At 40.5% G+C, this 23,081-nt stretch overlaps 1 protein-coding gene across 2 annotated transcripts in view; it reads left to right on the top strand.

Annotated features, from left to right (window-relative positions):
* The window catches only part of LOC124606629 (double-strand-break repair protein rad21 homolog), a 60,532-nt gene that overhangs the window by 18,908 nt on the left and 18,543 nt on the right, over positions 1-23,081 (top strand). For both annotated transcript variants that reach the window (XM_047138627.1, XM_047138635.1), the window contains exons 4-10: positions 2,788-2,971; positions 4,514-4,661; positions 5,680-5,866; positions 15,424-15,653; positions 15,800-16,020; positions 19,249-19,428; positions 22,279-22,566. In XM_047138627.1, the coding sequence (XP_046994583.1) occupies positions 2,788-2,971; positions 4,514-4,661; positions 5,680-5,866; positions 15,424-15,653; positions 15,800-16,020; positions 19,249-19,428; positions 22,279-22,566 (1,438 nt within the window). The remainder of the gene's footprint in view (positions 1-2,787; positions 2,972-4,513; positions 4,662-5,679; positions 5,867-15,423; positions 15,654-15,799; positions 16,021-19,248; positions 19,429-22,278; positions 22,567-23,081) is intronic.

Here is a 23,081-nt window from a genome sequence, read left to right as displayed (position 1 = left end):
TTCTTTCATTTAAATCATCATCTGCATTATTTTGTCCATAATTCAGTAGGCATTTGGGTTATGTTTTAAATGTTTATGTGATCATTACCATGAAAAAAAAAATTGCACAAATGTAAAATACAGTTTTCATACCACTGCACAGTCAGTATAAATAGATTATGTGGTCTTTTGTTTTTTAACTGATAGGTAGGAATTTTCAAATAATTGAATATTATAATAGGTAAATATAATTAAATTCCAATTGGAAAAAGAATGGTATGGACAAAAAATGAAAAAAGTTTGTATGATGATTAAAATAATGTGACAAAGGAATAGAAAGAAATGAAACGTTATATTAAAACCAATTAACTGAATAAAGATGATCAGTCATTTCGATAAAGATTTAAAAATAAAAAGAATTACTGCACCTGATAAAGTTCGAACCCCACAATCTCTTACATGTGAAGCTACTGTCCTATCCATTAAACCACACAACCAGACTATTTGATGAAACTTTTATAACACTATTGACTGCCACACAAATCCATTCCCCTCTCCTGTCGGTAACTTGCAAATGTGGGCCAACCAGAGTGACTGGCAGCAGTGTGTGATACCTGGGATCTTAACCTACATAACCGTGTAAATGGTATCGAAAAGTTGATCCAACTGCTGGGGACCTCTGCTTCTTAGATGAGGTGTTGTAATAGTGGGCTGCCTCACAGATATAGCTTGAAAGAAAGAAATCAGTTAAGCAACAACATGAGACAGTTGGAAACAAAGATGATTTTATGTTTTGGAATTGAATGATGTGTAAAAGGAAGAAAGAAAGTAATACAACTTGTAAAAAGACAAAATATTCATAATCTGCTAGCCGGTACTTTTATTGAGTACTTGCTTTCCTACTACTGTAGGCACTCTTTCATATGATAGTTTCTGATTTACATGTCATGGTTGTTGCATATGTATTAATTTCTTTTACCTTCTGTTTCTTACATTGTTAATTTAAATATATTAAAAAAATTTTATGTACTATACAGCTTTAGCCAGTATGTGCAGAGCAAAGTTGTGTTGATGAGAAAGACTCGTGTTGGAAAGTTGCTCCAAAAGGACAGATAATTTGAGGTCGGTACCAAAGGCGGCCAAGTCCGATCAACCCCCTCCCAACCTGACAGCGATATGTTCTTATAGCATTTTTTGCGCTGAGTCAGACAGTAGCCTCACAGAGTGTCAAAAATTCAAAAAATTGCTTTAGAAAGCTGTTTGAAAGCGCAGCTTTGCTTCAAAAGTGGCCAATTCCTAGCAAGTATTTGAAAAGTGGCCCATTCCATCAGTAGCAAATCATAACTTAAGACTTTGTATGTGGCACCCATTTTGTTCTCTTTGCTTGCATACTGTGTGTGTGCTTTTGTTAAATCTTGAATTGGTTTTTTCTTCCGAAAATGGAAATTAATGCATCAGATGTTCTTCCAAACAAGGCACACGAAAGAAATGTAAATGTATGCAACTTATTAAGTATGTCTTTTTCATTCAAGTGCAACCAGTAGTAAGATTCATGTTAATGCAATGTTTTTCCTTCCTGTATTTTGTTTTTATTTTATATTGACTGTCAATAGGGTCATTCTTAAAACAAAAGCACATGAGACATAAATTGTTAACTATTTACTTAAAAATTATAGCAAAAACTAATGTAAGAAGTATGTGGATACAGTCTGGTTTAGATTCAGAAGGGGTCAGATCCAGTAGTTAGGTTCAAAACTGGGCAAGTCCAGCTTTTAACCCATTTTCATAAGGCAACTATTGATTTTTGCCCCGTTTTCGAATGGGCCTATTTTGGACCACGCTTGTCCGAAGGAACAGACACCATATCCATTTAAGTACATAGTTCTGGCAATACCGCCCATGACCTTCCTCTTCTGTGTGGATGCACACGTATTACCCGAAGTCTTACAGGACTTGGTAAGAATGTCTTCCACGAGTAATGAGTGTGTTGGGTAGGGACACTACGAATGTAGTGTGTGGACATATAAGGTGAGAATATGGGTCTCACGGGAGGCGGGTGCAAGGTAGTCCCTGCAGTCGCACTGCCCTCGGTGGCTGAGATGGATAGAGCGTTTGCCATGTAAGCAGGAGATCTTGGGTTCGAGTCCCTGTCGGGGCACACATTTTCACTCGTCCCCATTGATATGTATCAACACCTGTCAGCAGCTGAAGTTGTTAATATATAATTCTAATTTAGTTCTAGACAGCTGCAGGTCATCAATGGTGTCTGTTCTTTTAGACATGTATGAAAGGACGGACACTATATCTATATAAGTATATAATTATGAAGGTGGTTGGCTGATATTTATAGAGTATTGCTCCTAGGGTGCAGATGATAGAGAAAAATATAGAAGAGTCAAAGGTCAGCACATTTTATCCAGGGGTCATTTAAGTAAGTGTGAAAAGTTGATGGAAATGCTCATCAAATTCCAGTGGAATATGCTACACAGAAAAATGTTGTTCATTATCATGTGGTTTACTTTTAAGATTGAAAGAAAAAGTGTTTGTAGAAAAATTATCCAGCATATTTATTCCTCCAATATATATCTCGTGGAAAAACCATGAAGGTAAAGGTAGTGAAAATACTCTAAAAGGATTTTTGTACACATTCTGCTGCGACAAATTTATGTTCTGATCAAGTTGTTTCATTTGTTAGTAAGGTGGATATGTACTAGATTTATGTACAGTTGTGTATGTAGGTGTTAATTCATAGCCTTTACTGTTATATCAGTGTTCCATTAGAAGCAGTAATTTATTTATTTATTGCAGTGATGTTGACATAGAGGCTCAGTTTAGTTTGAATCAGTCACGAGCTGAGGAGATCACCATGCGAGAAGATTATGGGAGTATTACCTTGGTGGCCAGTGATGAAGGATTTGGTGACATGGGATTTGACGCTGAACCACCAGAGTTAATGAGAAACGTTCCTAGTCTCGAACCATCTCTGGATCAGGTCTGTGGCAATGGAAGAAACAGCCATTTACATAAAATAATAGTATTATTTTTGAGATTTTGAATTGCCCATTCATTTGTTAATCAGTAAATTCAGAATGATAAGTCCACTCAGCCATTAACTTCTGCTTTTATGCGTAATTGTTCAACAAAATGCAAAATGTTTTGTTATACTACCTACATTTAGTTTAGTGAAGATACCATGAAATGAATTTTTTTGTGTCATCCACCTTCTCACAGGAACCACACTAGACAGTTAATTGAATGGGCTTTCTCACAAAGTAAAGTAAAACTGCAACAACTTTATGGTTGATTTAATCACCACTGGCCTGGTCCTGTTGTAGATGATATGCCCTTGCCTTCCTCCAACCTTTGTGCTGTCGTACCCAGCCACTTATAGTAGGAGCCATGGTTTATTGCAGACTCCAAAACACAATGCAGTTTACTGTTTTTCACATTTTCAAATGTTGCCAAAGGCAAAAGATGTAATAAGCGACAAATAAAGAAATCCCAGAAGTGACCAGGGATTGAACCAATGAGCTTTGGATCCATAGTCTGGCACTTTACCACTGATTGAGCCACCAAGACAAAAATAAAAAGAATTTTGTAGACTGAGTAAAATGTTCATATAATACACCATGTCTAAGGGATCAATTCAGAATGAAGTGCAATTTTGGCAAATGGTGAAACACTTAACTTTACCCCCCCCCCCTCACCCTGCCTTTTCCCATGTGAGGTGGAGTTAGCTTTGATAGTATCAACATCATTAGCCAAAACTAATAGAGATAATGACAAAATATAATCTCATAGAAGGCACACAGACTGGGGGAAATCCATTGTCCATTTGAGGATTATCTTTACGACCTCAGATAATTTCAGAGAAAATGTAAACACATTGGAGAAAATACAAGTCACTTACCTTAATTCTTGAACTATATTGCATTCTTAATGTCAGCAGAGAAGTAATGGATACTTGTCTTAAACTTTAAAGCCTTTAATCTGGCGGTTCACTCGTCAAGCTGTTAGTAAGCATTATATTTATCAGTGTGTTATTTTTGAAACTTGTTTCTTATTTAATATGCTGACACTGGCAATTACAATTAGTGTAAATACTTTTAAAAGAATTTACTGCTTGAGTCTATTTTTATTGATAAGTTGTTATACTTTTTGCAGTTTGACAGCTTTTGTTGTCAGGGTAATTGTTGACATGGAGATATTTACTGTAGTAGTATTTTTAGCTAAACATTTAAATCACAGCTTTTGTGATCTGTCTTTATTGAACAGAAATAGTTTTCATAATATATAAGCATCTCTTGGTAGATCAAGCACAAGGGGCATAAATGAAAAGGCTGGGGATTTCTTTCTGTGTCACAAAGTAATAGTGTAGGAATCTTTGTTTGTTCAAGCTCACGGTGATCAATAATGTTTTGATGTAGGCTTATGTGTTACATCTGTACAACAATGTTACAGTCTGTGATAATTTCCCAATGCTTGTGTATCATCTTTTGTACATTGCCCATAACAGTTGCGATTATATTTTCAGGCAAATTTGTTGTTCAGTGATGGTCCTCCAGTGGAACATTTACCAATGGAAAAAGAAAAAGAACCACAACCTTCAACATCAGCTGGCCAGATTGAAGCCCCAATTAGAGATGACGGTTTTGGCAGAGATCTTGGGCAAGATATAATTGGTATAGTTTCATTTATTTTTACCATGTGTATTAGTTATGTAATTTGCTTAATGTTTGTGAGAAGTGAATGCTGAAAATGAAGATTTTGAAATTTTGGTTTTCTGTTGTAAACAATTTAGCTGATTAGTTACGAAAAAAGTATGTTTAATCTTAGGAAAAGAGAGAATCTTTGATTCATCACATCTTATTGAGACTACAGATTCTTCAGAATTATTCAAAATTTTTGTGTTTCAGATCATAAACCATTTTTAGGCACAAGTTATTTTGTGTTATTCAGTAGTATTAGTATCACTCAAGTTCATCAGTGTTGCACGTTGTTGTGCATTGAATTGTGTTGGCTCTTCCAAGCATTAAGTTCACGATGCAATCATTCAATCAATCTTAATCCATATACAAGAAGCAATGGGTGACTGATAAACATACATACAATATGCTAATGATTAGAGCTTAGTGCTTGATCTTGGGATTGTCTGAGCAATTACTTCTGAAGAAAAATAACAGCTGCAATCATGTCTTGTATATGTGTACAGTGACTGATTGTTAAGTCATATCACATATTGTATTTTATCCAGGCTTTTACATTATTGCATTACCATAGTTAAATGCAAGCCAGAACAAAAACCAATATATTATCACAGTTATACTTTCCAAGGTAGCACAGGAGCCATTCAGTATCAGTACTATCCACTAGTTTGTAAGATGCATTTGTTCATTACAGTTTTCAGAAAATGTTTCTCTGTAATGAGTGGTAAGACCCCTTAGTCACATTTGTGAGGACAGTGGTTCGAATCACTGTTTGACCTTCCATATTTCTGTATTCTTTGATTCCCCTAAATTGGTTTGCCAAATAGTGGGATGGTTCCAAGGAAAGTGACAAGCCAATTTCTGTCCCCAGTCTGAGTGCGCTCTTATCTAAGGCTTTAGCCTACAACTGGGTATTATCCGCTATTATTTATGACCCGACTTTAAACTTTTTAGTGAAATGAAGCATGTGATTTGTTTTTTTGCTTTGCTGCAGCTGGTGGGCTTTTTGAAGGAGGCCTGTTTGATGAGGCACCCATGCCTGCAGAAGTCCCTGCAGTTGAGACAAGTTCATTGCAGCCACCGGAAGAGCCTCCGAAGCCACCAGAGGTTGCTGCGCCTCAAGATAGTGATGACGACATGGGTGACCACTTTGGAGGACCCCCTTCAGTGGGTGGCCGCAGGTAAGACCTTAATTATATCCTGAAGTTCTCTTATTGAACATTCTTGTTATTTTGGTGTAAAATCATTGTACCACAAGCTGAGAGTAATTATTGCAGTCTTGGAAACTCTCTGCACACACGGCAGCATCATAGTGATAATCACGAAGCAGTACTTGATTGGAAGCCATCCAGTATGCACGTAGACAGAAGAAAGCAGGCATTGTTTGCTTATTTTGTTTATGAACACATTAAGAAGTGCAACAGGAAGTTTTGGATTCACCCAATGTTAAGTTCACAGCTGATGAAAAGAACATTTGTGACACTGTCTATAGATTTAATAGAAGATTACACTACAGTCCTTATTTTGAGCCGGCCGGAGTGGCCGTGCGGTTCTGGGCGCTACAGTCTGGAGCCGAGCGACCGCTACGGTCGCAGGTTCGAATCCTGCCTCGGGCATGGATGTGTGTGATGTCCTTAGGTTAGTTAGGTTTAATTAGTTCTAAGTTCTAGGCGACTAATGACCTCAGAAGTTGAGTCACATAGTGCTCAGAGCCATTTGAACCTTATTTTGAAATAATGTACAATCTTTTATGAATTAACAGTAAAGCAACAGCAGTAATGCTGACAGTTCTTCTTTCCTAATTATCTGAGTAGTGGCTGTACACAGATTGATCTGTATTAACCCTCGGGGGGGGGGGGGGGGCACAGGTCTTTTTGTGGGTATGTGTGTCGCACACACGGGGCCCTGCGTTATTGCCACCGCTCTTCCTTTCCAGGCTGTTTTCTCATCCTCATATCCCGCCCCCTTCCCATCCTAGCTGCTCCCACTCTGCCTCCTCTTTCTCCCTTGGTCTCTCCCTTTATGACAAGCCCGGCTATTCCCTCAGTACTGCTGTGTATGATCTTATCTTGCTTTTTCCATTCTCCCTGTTTTTAAAAAAATCTTTTTCTGATCACCCTTGGGAGTTTGGCCTCCCTTTCAAAATTGTTTCCATAGTGTGAGCCATTTGGGGAAGAACTCCCAGCCTAGCATCTTTGGCATAGGTTCCTCTCTTGTCCCCTTCTTCCTCACCTTAGCTCCGACCCCCCCCCCCCCTCCCCCCCCCCTTCTCCCCTGCCCCGGCCACCTGCTAGGTCACCAGCATGGTACACAATAGCTAGCCCATGTGGTGGGGCTGTTATGTAGCCTTCTGACAACACAGGGATCACACTTCTTGTACCTGAGCTGTCACTGTCCCGTGTATGCCTAGAAGTCTTTTTTTGTAGAAGACATTGAAGATAAGTTTGGGGAAGTAGCCTCCCTTAGTAAGAAGTGATCTGGTTCCCGGCTGATCAGAACCTCTTCTGCCAGTCAGTAAGCTTCTTTGTGGTTGTGAGCACTTAGGAGACATCAAGGTGAGCATTATTCCTCACGATTCCTTAAATATGACACAGGCCTTTGTTTTCCAGAAGGACCTCCTCTTCCAATCTGATGCGGAATTTCGAACTAATCAGGCACGGTGCAGCATTTATTTCGTCCAGTGAATCCAGATAGGTCCTAAAGACAATTGTCTTGGTACCGGTACTTTCATCCTAGCTTTTGAGGGGGGTACCCTTCCGGAAAAAGTCAACGTTTTGGTTTACTATTGCGATATGAATCCCTATATCCCACCTCCCATGTGCTGTTGCTGGTGTCTCTGTTTTAGTCTCATATCTTCATGAATGAGGTGACTCCTATTTGCGGCAGCTGCAGCCACTCTCATTGTGGGGAGTCCTTGCACACCACCGCCCAAGTGTGTGAACTGTTGCAGTCCATATTCTCCTCGCCCACCAGATTGCCCAATCTATAAAAAGGAAAGGAAGATTCAGGAGGCCTGACAGAGGTTTGACCATCTCCACCTGGTATTTTCGAATGTCTGCCTTTGCTTCTGTTGCACACTTTCCTCCTCCTTCTTCCAACTTACCTCCATCCTGTCTCCCTTCCTTTACTCCTCCCTGGTAGTTCCTGCACCCTTTCACGGAACTGTTCCTTGCTCTTGGCTGGAGAAGAAAGCTTCTTCTTTGCCGGGGACAAGAAGCTTGTTACTTTAAGTCGGATGCAGGACTCATGCTCTGTGGGCTTCACAGCCACTTATTCCCTTTCAGATCCCAATATTGCTGTGAACACACTCTCTCTCTTCCCAACCACACCTCCTCACACCCTCCAAAGGAGAAGAAGATGATGCATATGCCTCGGGATAAGCCACCCCTACCCTCCTCTCCTCCTAACATCTGAGTGGGTGTCGACCCCTCCATATCAATGAGAGTCTGGTCTCTTCCATTCGTGCATGTCACTACACCCTTACCGGTGATGGATACTGACTTAGCACAGTAATTGATTCTGGCCTGTTCAATGTCAATTTTTACTCTAGTACTGCTCTCCTTCAAAGGAACTGTAATCGTTACTATTGTCATCTTCCAAAATTGCAATCCCTTCTTTCTGTCTACTTTGTGCCTTGTGTTGTATTCCAGCAATCTTATTTCATGGATACCCATTTGCGAATCTTCGTGTTTTCCAAGTCTCTTGCCATAACCGGGTCGGCCCTTTGCGAGCCTCCAGTGGTTTCTATATGTTGGTCTGCAGGGAAATTGTTAGTTTGTGGGTTCGTTTTCAAACCACACTGGAACTGGTGGCCATTGAGATCTGTTTAGACTCTGAGGTAACAGATGCAATCTTTATCTGCCTCCAGATTGGCCTCCTGTGCTTCATGCTCTTCTTGCCCTCCTTACACAGCTGCCACGTCCCTTCCTTCTCCTTGGAGATTTTAATGCCCATAATCGTATGTGGGCTGGTACTGTGATCACTGACTGGGGTTGGATTGTTGAATACCTGCTGGCAAGGTTTGATCTCTGCCTCCACAACACTGGACCTCCCACACACTGTAGTGTGAGAATACATTGTTGAAGACCTGCTGGCAGGGCTTGATCTCTTCCTCCACAACACTGGACCTCCCACACACTTTAGTGTGGGACACAGCACTTTCTCAACCATTTATATTTCCATCTGTAGCCCTAGATTCCTCTGAATGGGGAGTTCAGAATTCAACAGCTGCTTCAGTGATTCCCACTTCCTTAGGTTCTCCCAGACTGAAGACTGTCCCTCGTGGATCCCAGAAATTTCTGTGGCTATTAAAGACTGCTGTTGTGCCCTCTAACTCCCTCCTTGCCTTTTAACGTCTCTGTGCCTGGGCCCATTATCTTATTAAATGCCAAAAACAGAATTATTGGAAACAATATGTCACTGCCATCGGGCCGCATACTTCCTCTTTGCAGGTATGAGAAAAGATCAGACACATTTTTGGGTGCTATCCTCCTACAAGTATCTTGGGAATTTCCCTGAATAGTGTTATCCTCACTCACCCAGACTCGTATCGCTGAGCATTTTGCTCAGGCCTCAGCTTTGGTCCAATATCTGCCTGCGCTCAGTCTTCACAAACACTGTCTGGAACAACTCCCTTTATCTTTCATTTCCCACTGCCCAGAGTCTTATAACACCCTGTTTAGAGAGTGTGAATTCACCAATACTCTTGCTCTTTGTCCTGAAACAGGCCGGGTGCTCAACCAAATGCTTCAACACTTTTCAGTGGCTAGCCAACGGCATATACTTGCCTTTTTTAACTGTTCCTAGAGCAAGGGGCACTTCCCTTCCCACTGGTGGGAAAGAAATGTTATTTCATTTTTGAAATAGGGTCAACATTCTCTTCAGGCAGACAGCTTTGTCCAATCAGTTAACCAGTGCCTTCTGCAAATTACTTGAATGTGTGGTGAGTCAAAGGCTATATTGGTCCTTAAATCCCAGGACATTTTGGATTCGACCCAGGGTGGTTTTTTGCTCAGACCTTTCTACTGCAGATAATTTAATACACTTGAAATCTGCAATCCAAACAGTGTTTGCCTGTTGTCAATGCCTTATTGCAGTCTTTTTTTGATCTGCATAAAGCTTAAAATACTACATGGCACCACAACATGTTGACAACATGAGTGGAACCTTGGTGGCGTGCTCCCTGTTTTTATCCAGAACTTTTTCTCGTGTTGCACTTATCAGCTACAGGCTGATGCCTATCCAGAACTTTCTTCATGTTGCACTTTTCAGGTACAGGTTGGTGCCTCCTGTAGCACTTCCCATCTGCAAGAGAATGGCATTCCTCAATGGTCTGTTTTAAGTGTCATTCAAATTTAGTTGCTATGAGTCGTCTGGTGGCAGCAGTGGAACCTATGTTCTCTCTCCTTGTTGTATACTGATGACTTTTTTTTTTCATTACCGATGGGTGTTGCTGAACACAAGCTGCAGGAAGCCATACAATGAGCACAAGCTCTCACTCATGGTTTTCAGTTTTCGGCTGCCAAGACCTGTGTTATGTATTTCTGTCACTGTCATATAGGGCATCCCCATGCGGGTCTGTGCCTTGATGACCAGATCCTGAATGTGGTGGATTCTCATTGTTTTTTAGGGGTGGTCTTGGTGCCCAGTTGACATAGCTTTCCCATCTTCGTCAACTAAAGCAAACATGTTGGTAGTGAAGCACACATGTTGGTCACACCTCAACACTCATCAGTGCCTCAGCAATACCAGCTGAGGTGTGGGCCACCCTACTCTAATCTACTTTGCTCTGACTGTACAAAACATTGGTCCAGTCATGTCCAGATTATGAGAGTCTTGCATATGACTCAGCATCACCTTCAACGTTATATGTACTGGACCCATTACACCATTGTGGAGGACGACTAGCAACTGACGTGTTTCGGACTAGCCCCGTAATCAGCTTGCTAGCAGAGGTTGGGGTTCCACAGTTGTGGATTCTACACCAATAACAGTTGATCACTTACGTGTTACACACCAGCTGCTCCCTGGAGCACCCAAACTACCGTATCCTGTTCTCAGATACAGAGGCCTGCTTCCCGCAATGACAGACCAGGTCTGGGGTTACAGTCGCAGACGCCGTCTTCATCCAGTCCCTTTTTTCAGATCTCCTGGTTTCCCCCACTACCATCTCTTCTTCTCTCGTACACCACCCTGATACATCCCCTGTCCACAACTCTGTCTTGATCTCTTACAAGGTCCGAAAGACCTCCGCTGCCAATTCTTCTCCATTCTCTGCACATTTTGGGGTTCAGAAGTATTGTACAATGATAGTTCAGTGGTTGCCAGTCATAGTTCAGTGGTTGCCAGTCACATTGGCTTCGCTTGCGTTCATGCAGGATGTAATAAACTCCACTCCTTGGCAGATGGCTGCAGTTTTTTCATTGTGGAGTTGGTAGTGATCTCTCGTGCTTTTGACCTTATCCGTTGCTGTACAGATGAGTCCTTCCTTATCAGTAACGACTTCTTGAGTAGTTTACAAGGTCTTGACCAGTGTTACCCTCATGATCCCTTGCTTCTGACTATCTAGGATTTCCTTTTTTGCCCTCAAAACAGTGTGGCTGCTCGGTGGTCTATGTCTGGAGGGGTCACATTGGGATCCCAGAGAATTAACTCGCTCACAGGCTGCCCAAATTGGCTACTGGCAAGCCACTTCTTGAGATGAGTATTCCAGAACTTGACCTTCAGTTTGTTATATCATGAAGTTATAAGGATTTGGAGTATGAAATGGCATGTTCTGATTTCGCCGAACAAACTATGGGCGATAAACAAGATCACGTAATTGTGTAGGTGCTTCATGCAGGCCTCTCGCAAGGACTTCATCGTCCTTTGCTAGTTTGGCATTGGCCATACTAGGCTGACTCATGGTCATTTCCTCTGTCGCAATTATCCGCCTCACTATCAGTGTAGTGCACGTTTGATAGTAGCCCACACTTTTCAAGCCGCTCTGCAGCGCATTCGTAATATTCCTGATTCGATACCACTGGTGTTAGTGAGTGATGGCTCAGCGGCTGACTTGGTTTTATGGTTTATTCCTGTAGAGTGTTTTTACCACTGTGTAAGGGAATGTGCCTCAGCCTTGTCAGCCCATTGAGGGGCTTGCAGGATGTTCTGTTGCCTCCTGTGTCCCAACCAGGTAATGGCTGGCTGGGCTTGGTGGTGTGCTCCAGCCTTGCCCTACCCTTTATTTTGCTCTTCTTCACCCTTCTTGCATGTTGTGTTTTTACTTGTTCTTTCTGTGTTTTCCGGTGCTTCTCTCACCCTGTCCATGTCGCTAGTCTTTTCTGTGTATCGTTGGGTGGTACCTCTTTTAAGTGGTTGGCGATGAGTCTCCCCATTACATTTTCTGCCTTTGAGGGCCTCCGGTAGACATCAGGGTTTTCTTTCCCTAGGTTTCGCACACCTTTTCTGTGTAGTTTTGGTGACTTCCCTGCTCAGATAGGAGGATATGATGACCTCATAGTTTGGTCCTTTAAATTGTTGAACCAGGCAATCATCTGATTTAACACTACAGAATCAGCCACACCACAGTTTATAAAACAGTAAGGGAAGTTGGTAAAGCTGTGTAGAAAGTTTTGCACGAAGAGTCCATACTGAAATTCACAGAGGAAAGGTGGTTGAAAAATGCCAAGGGATTTGAGAAGCACACTGTGTAATCTGAACAATGAAATCCCATCAACCCAAGAGAGGAGTTCTCTTAAAAGTAGAGTAAATGTACTGATTACTTTGTAGACATAGCTGGCAAATTACCATTGCAAGACAAATGTATCTAAATCTGTTTCATAACAATCTTAGTGAATACTAGATCGATTTATCCCCAAACATGGAAGATGTGTTTTGTGGTTGTAGTACAGTAAAGCATTGATTACATTGAATGAGCCACGGTAAAATAATTTACTTTACACTGTAATTGTTAATTGAATATTTGTTCACCAAGCTGAAGGTTTGTTCACCTGAGAGCAAAACATTTGCTGCTTAGTGCTGTTTTAAGTTTTAAATAGCCACATTCAATAAAAAAACACCACCACTAGAACACAGACACAAAATAGTTTACCTACAGTATATCGTTTCTCTCCTGATTTGATTTCACAACAAAGCCTTCACAAAACTTGCATCTCTATTCTTAACCTTATCCTGATACTCCTCACGAGCTGTGTCCCATGTTGTAGGGTATGTTTTCACCCCTTCAGTGAAAAATTTAATATCCGAACCAGTTGTATCCATGGCAGGTTGCTATCACACATGCACTGCCACATTCACCAACAACAGATGATTCATGGCAGTCGGCGAGATCGCTGCAATGCAGCGATGGCTGGTGAGCACAATCCTCTCACTGCGTTACTGCCGTGGTATGTGTGGCTCCATTGTTGCGCCAACACTGCTGTAACTTGAGAAAATGACATGAGCTCTCAGTAACATATTGTTTGTGTGGATGGAGCTTATGATGACTATGCACATAGTTGTAAAGTACCCACTGAAATGTAACTTGCTGTTGAATCGCCCATACAGCGTCGGATCACGTTATGATTACCACCTAAATAATCTTGCAACTAAAGTATGTCATTTGCTGCACTGGTGAATTAATAGGAAACAGTGTGTACATATTGCTCACAGCTGTCTTTAAATAATACCCCCTTTGTCAGAAAAGTTCCTGGACAGGTTTTCCTTATTTCTGAGTTTGCAGTACTAAGAAGGAATAAATGTTTTCATGTTACATGGTATATGTGCAATTACCTTGGCCATGTTTCCACACACACACACACACACACACACACACACACGCACACGCACACGCAAGGTGACAGGGGTGTGCTTATCAACACACCGTTTGGGTTCGTGACACATTAGTTACGGTGACACAGTGGATGCTAATTGTGAGCAATGAGTGAGCATTAAGCTCAGGAAAACCCCTAGCGAAACATGGACAATGATTAAGCAAGCATGTGCTGGTGTGGAAGTTTGAATAAGTTGTATTTTCGAATGGCCCAAAAGGTTTTGTGAATTCAGAGATTCAGTGCAAGACAATCCCAGAGCTGGTCACCTGTCTACATTACACACCGATGCAAAAGTGGTGCATGTAAGGCAGTTATTGCAAAAGAACCATCCTGTAACTGTCCATGCAATATCAGAAGAAATTAATTTGAACCACGATGTATGTCATAAAATTTTACACAAAGATTTAAGGAAGCAGAAATTTAATGCAAAACTTGTTCCTCAAAGACGAACAGAAGAGGAAAGGCGAAGAAGTTCTGCTGGACTACTGGATAGAGCCAGGTGTGATCCCACATTTCTGTTGAAGATTATTGCTTGGTATGAAAGTTAGTGCTACCACTATGACCCTCAAACGAAGCTGCAGAGTGGTGAATGACGGAATTCGTGGATCACCAGCCTCAAAAAAAAAAGGTCAAACGACAACCTTCAAGAACAGAGAATACATTGATAGCATTCTTTGATGGGAGAGGGTTAGTATGTTCCTCTAGGTCAGACAGCGAACTGAACTCTTTACATTGAAGTCTTGTGACAAGGAGTTCGTTGTCTCCACCATGGTTTGTGGCACACTCAGGACCGGTTCTTACTGCATTACAATGCAAGGCGTCATACTGCTTTATCTGTTACCAAGTATCTGGCCAGACATTCTGTTATTGCCATCCCGTATTCACCCAACCCCTCGCCCTGCAAGTTTTTTATGTTTCCGGGAGTGAAAAGTAGAGTGAGAGGAAAGCTTCATCAGGATATCACAGATATACAATGGCCTGTGACAAATGAGCTTACAAGTTTTGCAGTTGAAAATTTCACTGCTTGCTTCCAAGACCTAGAAATGTTGTCAAGTGTGTATAGATAGCCAAGGGGACTACTTTGATAGGAGCTAGGATCATTATTTGATAAATGCAATTTTTTTAACTCACCTGGAACTCTTCGGACAACGGGAATATGATCATTGGCATGTGGGCCATAAGCTTATATATGTATCGGAGCCAGATGAAAATAACTGTAGGAGTTTGAAATCAGCAATAATCAATAAAATTTACTATCATATCAGTTTTTTGTGTGGCAGCTGTTCCAAAAACTTGATCGTAGCAGGCTACCATGGTCTCCATGTGTGCAGTTTACGGAACAGCTTTGGACTACCATGTACTTCATTGCACTGGTCTCCAAATTTCATACATCTTTATCCAGCTTGACATTTGTAGAATATCCTTGATCAATGTTTTTTTTCCTGTGTGAATCCTTCATCACATAACCTTCAACAGCCGTGGGAAGCACTACAGACGGCTTGACTCCAGATAGATGTGGACACATATGAAAACATGATTGTGAATTGCAGCGTATCAAGTGGTTCAAGCTGTTATTACTTTGGATAGTAACTGGCAACCCTAAAATGTGACTCAAGAGTATACAGTTAATGCAGCATCATTGTAGATTGAAAATATGGCTTTTATTATTTAGATACTCATTGAATGGTTTCGCTGTAGCTCTGTATTTATGTCCCTGCAAAAGCTAAACGAGTAGTTTTTTTTACTGCAACATTTTGTGATTTTATAAATGCATATTACGTGTATTTTGATAACCTACACTACCGACACTTGAGGTACACTTAATGAAAAGTAAATTGACAGTATTTTTATTATTTTTAATTCATTTTCTATGGTGGTGTTCGATTCTTATGTGTGTACATTTACTTTCGTTATTGCTATTGTAGTAGTATTGGTGGGGAATCAAGGCCAGCAACACCTGTCCCTGGCCAAGTCCCAGAAAGGCCTGCATCTGCGGAGCCTATGATGCAGCCACCACCTGTACCTGAACCATCAGTTTTCCAGCAGGAAGCTGGATTGGAAGACGTTGCTGGTCAGCAGCAAGATCAAACAACTCTCCTGCATAACGAAGAAGAGAGCTTTGCATTAGCACCTGTTGATGCTTCTGCATTAAAAGGCAAGACTTTTGTGTAATTGCAGGATAATTAGTAGTTGTGGAATTTTGTGTGATTGGGGAGGGTGGGTTGAGCTCAAACTATTCCTTATCCATGGTGTTTTGTATGGCCAACATACTGAAATGTGGACATTCTTGATTCATTACAGGTTTTACTAAGACAAAGCGGAAACGGAAGCTGATTGTGGATGAAATTAAGAATATTTCTGGAGAAGAAATGAAAGCTCAGCTTTCAGATACAAGTGACATAGTCACTACATTAGATCTTGCCCCACCAACTAAGAGATTGATGCACTGGAAGGAAACTGGTGGAGTGGAGAAGTTGTTTGCCTTACCAGGGCGCCCCATTCCAGCACGTGTTTTGTTTAAGGTAGTGTTTGAATGTTGTATGTTATTAATTGTTTCCAGGTTTGACTTCTGTTAAAGTTCATTTGCTTTGTGTTCACAGATGTTGTTTTAGAGTATATGTATCTCTTTTGTGGTACATAACTTATTTTCTGGACTTGTGAGTACATAGATGCATTTTCCCACAAGTCTCATCAAATTTATGTACTTCTAGAGATCAAGTACGTGTTGTGGAGGGCAGAATTCTAATACTTCATGTGAATGCAGGCTTTCGTGGCGAATTGTGCTGATGAATTCGTTTAGGGAAGTAAGTCAAGTAATATGTTTGTTTTAGATGTACAGATATGTCAAAACGTCCCTCCCAAACTGAAGGTATTACTTGGCTTATTTTCTAGGAATTCATCAGTTGAATACTTCAGCTTCATATGTTTGCCAAGATTACTACTTTTAGATGATACAGGCCTTATTTAAGTTGTTGTTGTTGTTGTGGTCTTCAGTCCTGAGACTGGTTTGATGCAGCTCTCCATGCTACTCTATCCTGTGCAAGCTTCTTCATCTCCCAGTACCTACTGCAACCTACATCCTTCTGAATCTGCTTAGTGTATTGATCTCTTGGTCTCCCTCTACGATTTTTACCCTCCACGCTGCCCTCCAATGCTAAATTTGTGATCCCTTGATGCCTCAAAACATGTCCTACCAACCGATCCCTTCTTCTAGTCAAGTTGTGCCACAAACTTCTCTTCTCCCCAATCCTATTCAATACCTCCTCATTAGCTACGTGATCTACCCACCTTATCTTCAGCATTCTTCTGTAGCACCACATTTCGAAAGCTTCTATTCTCTTCTTGTCCAAACTGGTTATCGTCCATGTTTCACTTCCATACATGGCTACACTCCATACAAATACTTTCAGAAACGACTTCCTGACACTTAAATCTATACTCGATGTTAACAAATTTCTCTTCTTCAGAAACGATTTCCTTGCCATTGCCAGTCTACATTTTATATCCTCTCTATTTCGACCATCATCAGTTATTTTACTCCCTAAATAGCAAAACTCCTTTACTACTTTAAGTGTCTCATTTCCTAATCTAATACCCTCAGCATCACCCGATTTAATTTGACTACATTCCATTATCCTCGTTTTGCTTTTGTTGATGTTCATCTTATATCCTCCTTTCAAGACACTGTCCATTCCGTTCAACTGCTCTTCCAAGCCTTTGCTGTCTCTGACAGAATTACAATGTCATCGGCAAACCTCAAAGTTTTTACTTCTTCTCCATGAATTTTAATACCTACTCCGAATTTTTCTTTTGTTTCCTTTACTGCTTGCTCAATATACAGATTGAATAACATCGGGGAGAGGCTATAACCCTGTCTCACTCCTTTCCCAACCACTGCTTCCCTTTCATGCCCCTCGACTCTTATAACTGCCATCTGGTTTCTGTACAAATTGTAAATAGCCTTTTGCTCCCTGTATTTTACCCCAGCCACCTTCATTCCGACCTTTCTACGGAATCTAAACTGATCCTCCCCGAGGTCCGCTTCTACCAGTTTTTCCATTCGTCTGTAAAGAATTCGCGTTAGTATTTTGCAGCTGTGACTTATTAAACTGATAGTTCTGTAACTTTCACATCTGTCAACACCTGCTATCTTTGGGATTGGAATTATTATATTCTTCTTGAAGTCTGTGGGTATTTCGCCTGTCTCATACATCTTGCTCACCAGATGGTAGAGTTTTGTCATGACTGGCTCTCCCAAGGCCATCAGTAGTTCTAATGGAATGTTGTCTACTCCCGGGGCCTTGTTTCGACTCAGGTCTTTCAGTGCTCTGTCAAACTCTTCACGCAGTATCTTATCTCCCATTTCATCTTCATCTACATCCTCTTCCATTTCCATAATATTGTCTTCAAGTACATCGCCCTTGTATAAACCCTCTATATACTCCTTCCACCTTTCTGCCTTCCTTTCTTTGCTTAGAACTGGGTTGCCATCTGAGCTCTTGATATTCATACAAGTGGTTCTCTTCTCTCCAAAGGCCTCTTTAATTTTCCTGTAGGCAGTATCTATCTTACCCCTAGTGAGACAAGCCTCTACATCCTTACATTTGTACTCTAGCCATCCCTGCTTAGCCTTTTTGCACTTCCTGTCAATCTCATTTTTGAGTCGTTTGTATTCCTGTTTGCCTGCTTCATTTACTGCATTTTTATATTTTCTCCTTTCATCAATTAAATTCAATATCTCTTCTGTTACCCAAGGATTTCTGTTAGCCCTCGTCTTTTTACCTACTTGATCCTTTGCTGCCTTCACTATTTCATTTTTCAATCTACCCATTCTTCTTCTACTGTATTTCTTTCCCCCATTCTTGTCAATTGTTCCCTAATGCTCCTTCTGAAACTCTGTACAACCTCTGGTTTAGTCAGTTTATCCAGGTCCCATCTCCTTAAATTCCCACCTTTTTGCAATTTCTTTAGTTTTAATCTACAGTTCATAACCAATAGATTGTGGTCAGAGTCCACATCTGCCCCTGGGAATGTCTTACTATTGAAAACCTGGTTCCTTAGTGTCTGTCTTACCATTGTATAATCTATCTGAAACCTTCTAGTATCTCCAGGGTTCTTCCATGTATACAACCTTCTTTTATGATTCTTGAACCAAGTGTTAGCTATGATTAAGTTATGCTCTGTGCAAAATTCTACCAGGCGGCTTCCTCATTCATTTCTTAGCCCCAATGCATATTCACCTACTACGTTTCCAGCTCTTCCTTTTCCTACTATCGAATTCCAGTCACTCATGACTATTAAATTTTCGTCTCTCTTCACTATCAGAACAATTTCTTTTATCTCATCATACATTTCATCAATCTCTTCGTCATCTGCGGAGGTAGTCGGTATATAAACTTGTACTACTGTGGTAGGTGTGGGCTTCGTATCTATCTTGGCAACAATAATATTTTCTTTAAATTTAACTGCTAGTCAAATGCATCTTGTATGGAGCAGGATCTCAAAGAACTTTTGTCATAAATTTAAGCTTGTATTTGTCAGCTTTATGGTGAGGTAACTTTTCGAATATTCATACTTCAATGTCACACTGTTACTTGATTTAGTGTCATCCTTTCTTCATTTGTTTTATAAATGGCAAAGATAAGGTCTGATGTCACATAAATGTGCAAACAAATAACACATTCTTGAAACTACTTTTGCTTACATTAAATATAGGTATGTCTGATTCTTCTTGTAATGTTGCCATTCAGAACTACCAAAGACACCTCACAAGTCGCCCAGCTGAGAATTATGACTTCGGCTTGGGCGTTGATGAAGGGGAGGAAGATATGGCTCTTGAACAGGTGCGTGAAGGGGAAGCAGAGCTTGTCCAACAAGATCCCCGTCGGTCAACTCGCAAAAGAAAACTGGTTGAACCTGAAGAGTATCAGGTAAATAGAACAGAACATCTTGTTCAGGGTAAGGGTAACATGCAATATTATTTCTGACTAGTTGCTGTGATGTAATGTTTTGTGTGTGTGTGTGCGTGTGCGCGCGCGCGCGCTCATTTTCTCTGTATCATGAAACAGTCCACTGTTACAACGTTTCATTGCTAAGTGGCGATGTATCCAGATCATATATTTTCTTAATTATTATTTGATTCTATGGAAGAAACTTTTTACAGTTGGTGTACTTATGAGTTAGGTGTTATCATTACATATACATGATCAAACTTATTACACGTACAGTGAAACCGCTGTGTAATGTTTCTCCATATAATGTTTTCCTCCATGTTATGTCCATCTTCTCGGTTCCGACCAGAAGCCCATACACACAATGCTAAAGTTATCTCTTTAGTGCGTTTCCTCTACACAATGATTTCCTCAGTGCAGTGCAATTTTTGGAAACTTAATCAATTATTTCCCTCTTTATAGTGTTTAAGCCACTGGTGTAGATGCTTGGTTTTCCTTTCTGTGGATTTGCGCAGGCTCCAAAAAGCCGTGCTCAGCTTGAGTCAACATCAGCTTCAGTGCCCAAGTAACGTGAGATGTGACGCCCATCATGCTCGTCATTTGTCTCGTTGGCACTATTCTTTTGTATCTCGTGTGCGCAAATGGTGAACATCTGAACAGTGTTTTTAACACTGTGCCCCTATTACACAATACACCTGAGGGGTGCTCCAGGTGTACATGCTTGGAACTGGAGACTGGTTCACATCGACCGATTACACGATACACGCAGGATATTCCTAGTGCAAATCTGCACTAGCGCATTAGACAGAATAACGCTTGAAAATGGGAGGGAAATGAGTGATTTTTTGTAAAGTCATTCGTTTGAATTAAAAATTTCTGAAAGTGAGAGCTCAAGGCTTCTATTTTATTAGGTGATTGTTGTTCTCTTATGTAGCTGTCACAGAATTATGTTGCTACTGTTCCGAATTATGGCTCAACTGTTTGTTTTGTACAATGACACTTGGTTGCTCAAGGATATCGTATGTAAATTTGTAACAATAATGAAAATTCTGGGATGGAGCAATTCATAAAATAAGGGAAAGGCAACTACTCACCTACTGTAAAACGGATCGGTGTGGAGAGCATAGAAAAACTTAAAAGAAACAGCAGTAGTGTACACAGACCCTAAATTTACATTTATACAGCAGTTTGCATATGGTGGACCTACAATGGGAAGAGACGGATTTGTTCAAATTTTGCTTGTCCATAGTTTTGGCGATAAAGTGATAAGATGTGAATCTATAATGTCAGACAAATTAGCACCAATCAGAAGATTTTAGACGGTGTAATCAGCAGATATCAAATGGCTTATACACCAAATCATTACGCTACAGTAGACGAACAGTTGACTGGATTTAGGGGAAGATGGTCGTTTCTTGTGTTCATGAATCTGGAATGAAAGTTTGGGTTGCAGCAGACGGCCAAACTTTCTGCACAAAGTTTGTGCAAGCATATACTGAAAGAGAAACGAAGCAGGGTCTCCATTTAGTCGAGGATCTGGTCAATAATTTGTGTGGAACAGCCAGGAGCGCCACTATTGACAACTATCTTTATTTGTTTTTTTACTAGCTGTAAGCTAGCAGAGTTCCTTTTAACAAAGAATACAACATTGGTAGGCACAATGTGACATAATATGAGAGCGCATCCAGAATTATTTTTGAAAAATAAACAAAGAACGATACACTCTTCCTCTTCGGTTTTACCAGTGAACCAATGTTGGCGTCTTATGAGCCAGCAAAGAAGCTAGCAGAGTTCCTTTTAACAAAGAATACGACATTGGTAGGCACGATGTGACATAATATGAGAGCGCTACCAGAATTATTTTTGAAAAATAAACAAAGAACGATACACTCTTCCTCTTCGGTTTTACCAGTGAACCAATGTTGGCATCTTATGAGCCAGCAAAGAACAGAGCGCTAATACTACTCTCATCCCAACATCATGGTGATCCATAAACTAGCAAAGTAAATGGCTTCAAGCTGGAAATTATCATGTGTTACAATGCTACCAGCAGTGGTGTTGAACGAATTAGTGAGGGAATATACATGCTCAAGACCTGGACAATGGCCTATGAAACTCTCCTTCAATTTGATTGGTGTTGCCTGTGTGAAGGCTTTCGTTCTCTGGATGACAAAAAATCCAACTGGGCAGCAAAAGAAGAAATATCACCAGCATCTGTTCATGTTTGCTTTGGGAGGAGAAATTGTGAGACCTCACATTGAACAAAAAGCAAAAAATGAAAATAAATTGATCAGACATGTCCTCAGTGTAAGAAATTTGATGGGTGTATCTACGAACACCCAACATTCCCAAACAGTAGAAACAACTCAAGGTGGCCAACATGGTAGATGTGTCTTACGTGAATTAAGAGAAGACAGGTAGACAGTCTGGAAATGTGAAGAATGTAATGAATGGTTTTGAAAGGATCACTGTGATACAGTAATCTGTGTAGCTTGCAAAATTGTTTCAACTCGTGTCACTGTTCTCGATTAAAATTCCTCTTTGGTAACAAAAGAAGTAGACTAATGTCACATTTTAATATTTAAATCAAATTTTATTTTTAAAATACTATAATGAGAATAAATCTGTTAATGTCTCTTTAAGTGCTTTTCTCAGTAACCCACATCTGATCTACAACAGAATGTATCTTGTAATGATAATAAAGTTTAGGTAATAATTTACAGTATAAAATATGGCTCAAACTTTGAAACAAAGTACCTACTCAATAACAGCTGAAAATGTTTTAACTCAGTGGCTCAAAGATTAATTATAAATGTTTGGTGATTTTAGCCATCAAAAAAAGTTGACCTGGCACAAGAAGAGGAGGTACCTGATGTTGGTCAGTACTTACCACAACCTTCAGTGGCCCCTACTGTCACTGATGCACTGACTGCGACAAGTACAGCTGCAGAAATTGCTGTGGGTGTTGTTCCTATGGACACAGTTGCCCATATGCCACCTCATACTCCTGCCCCAGAGGTTTCAGATGTTCAGCAGCTACCTGTTGTGCCTCAGCCACCTGCAACACCACTACAAGTTCCTGTTGACTCAGATATGCCTCATCTACCACCAGAGCAGGTACATGTAATTGATTACTTGTTCTCACATACATTATTTAACTTGTGTAGCTTCATAACAACAGGATTGCCAACTTTGCAATACAGTCTCCATTCAAATCCCCCCTGTCCTCATTTAAACGTATTTGATCGGATCATTTGTGAACTAGAGTAAATATTAAATATACTCATGCTCTGTAACAAAAAATTGACCATGTGCAGAGTGAAACTTGCATGAAATGCCATTCTCAAGCAGAATAACAGCTATATTGTGTTTTAATAACTCAAGTCGTTTCAACCCCATCGGATGATTACTGCACTAAATCTGTTATGGGATAATTTCATGTTATCAAACTTTGTAAATTGTTTTGGGGTGTTGGGCATCTCTGGCACTCTATCAACAGAATACACTCATTTTTGTTATTTCAAGGAATTCAAATTTGTTTGAGAATTTGGGCATGAAGTTTCCACAAGCCTGCATTTCTTACATATTATGTAAAGAGGTTTCTGAGTATCATGATTCTTAGAGCAGTTACT

Source organism: Schistocerca americana, chromosome 1 (assembly GCF_021461395.2).
Source record: "Schistocerca americana isolate TAMUIC-IGC-003095 chromosome 1, iqSchAmer2.1, whole genome shotgun sequence".
Classification (NCBI taxonomy): Eukaryota; Metazoa; Arthropoda; class Insecta; order Orthoptera; family Acrididae; genus Schistocerca; species Schistocerca americana.
The sequence above is the reverse complement of the archived record's forward strand: the minus strand, read 5'-3'. Positions and strand labels throughout refer to the sequence as shown.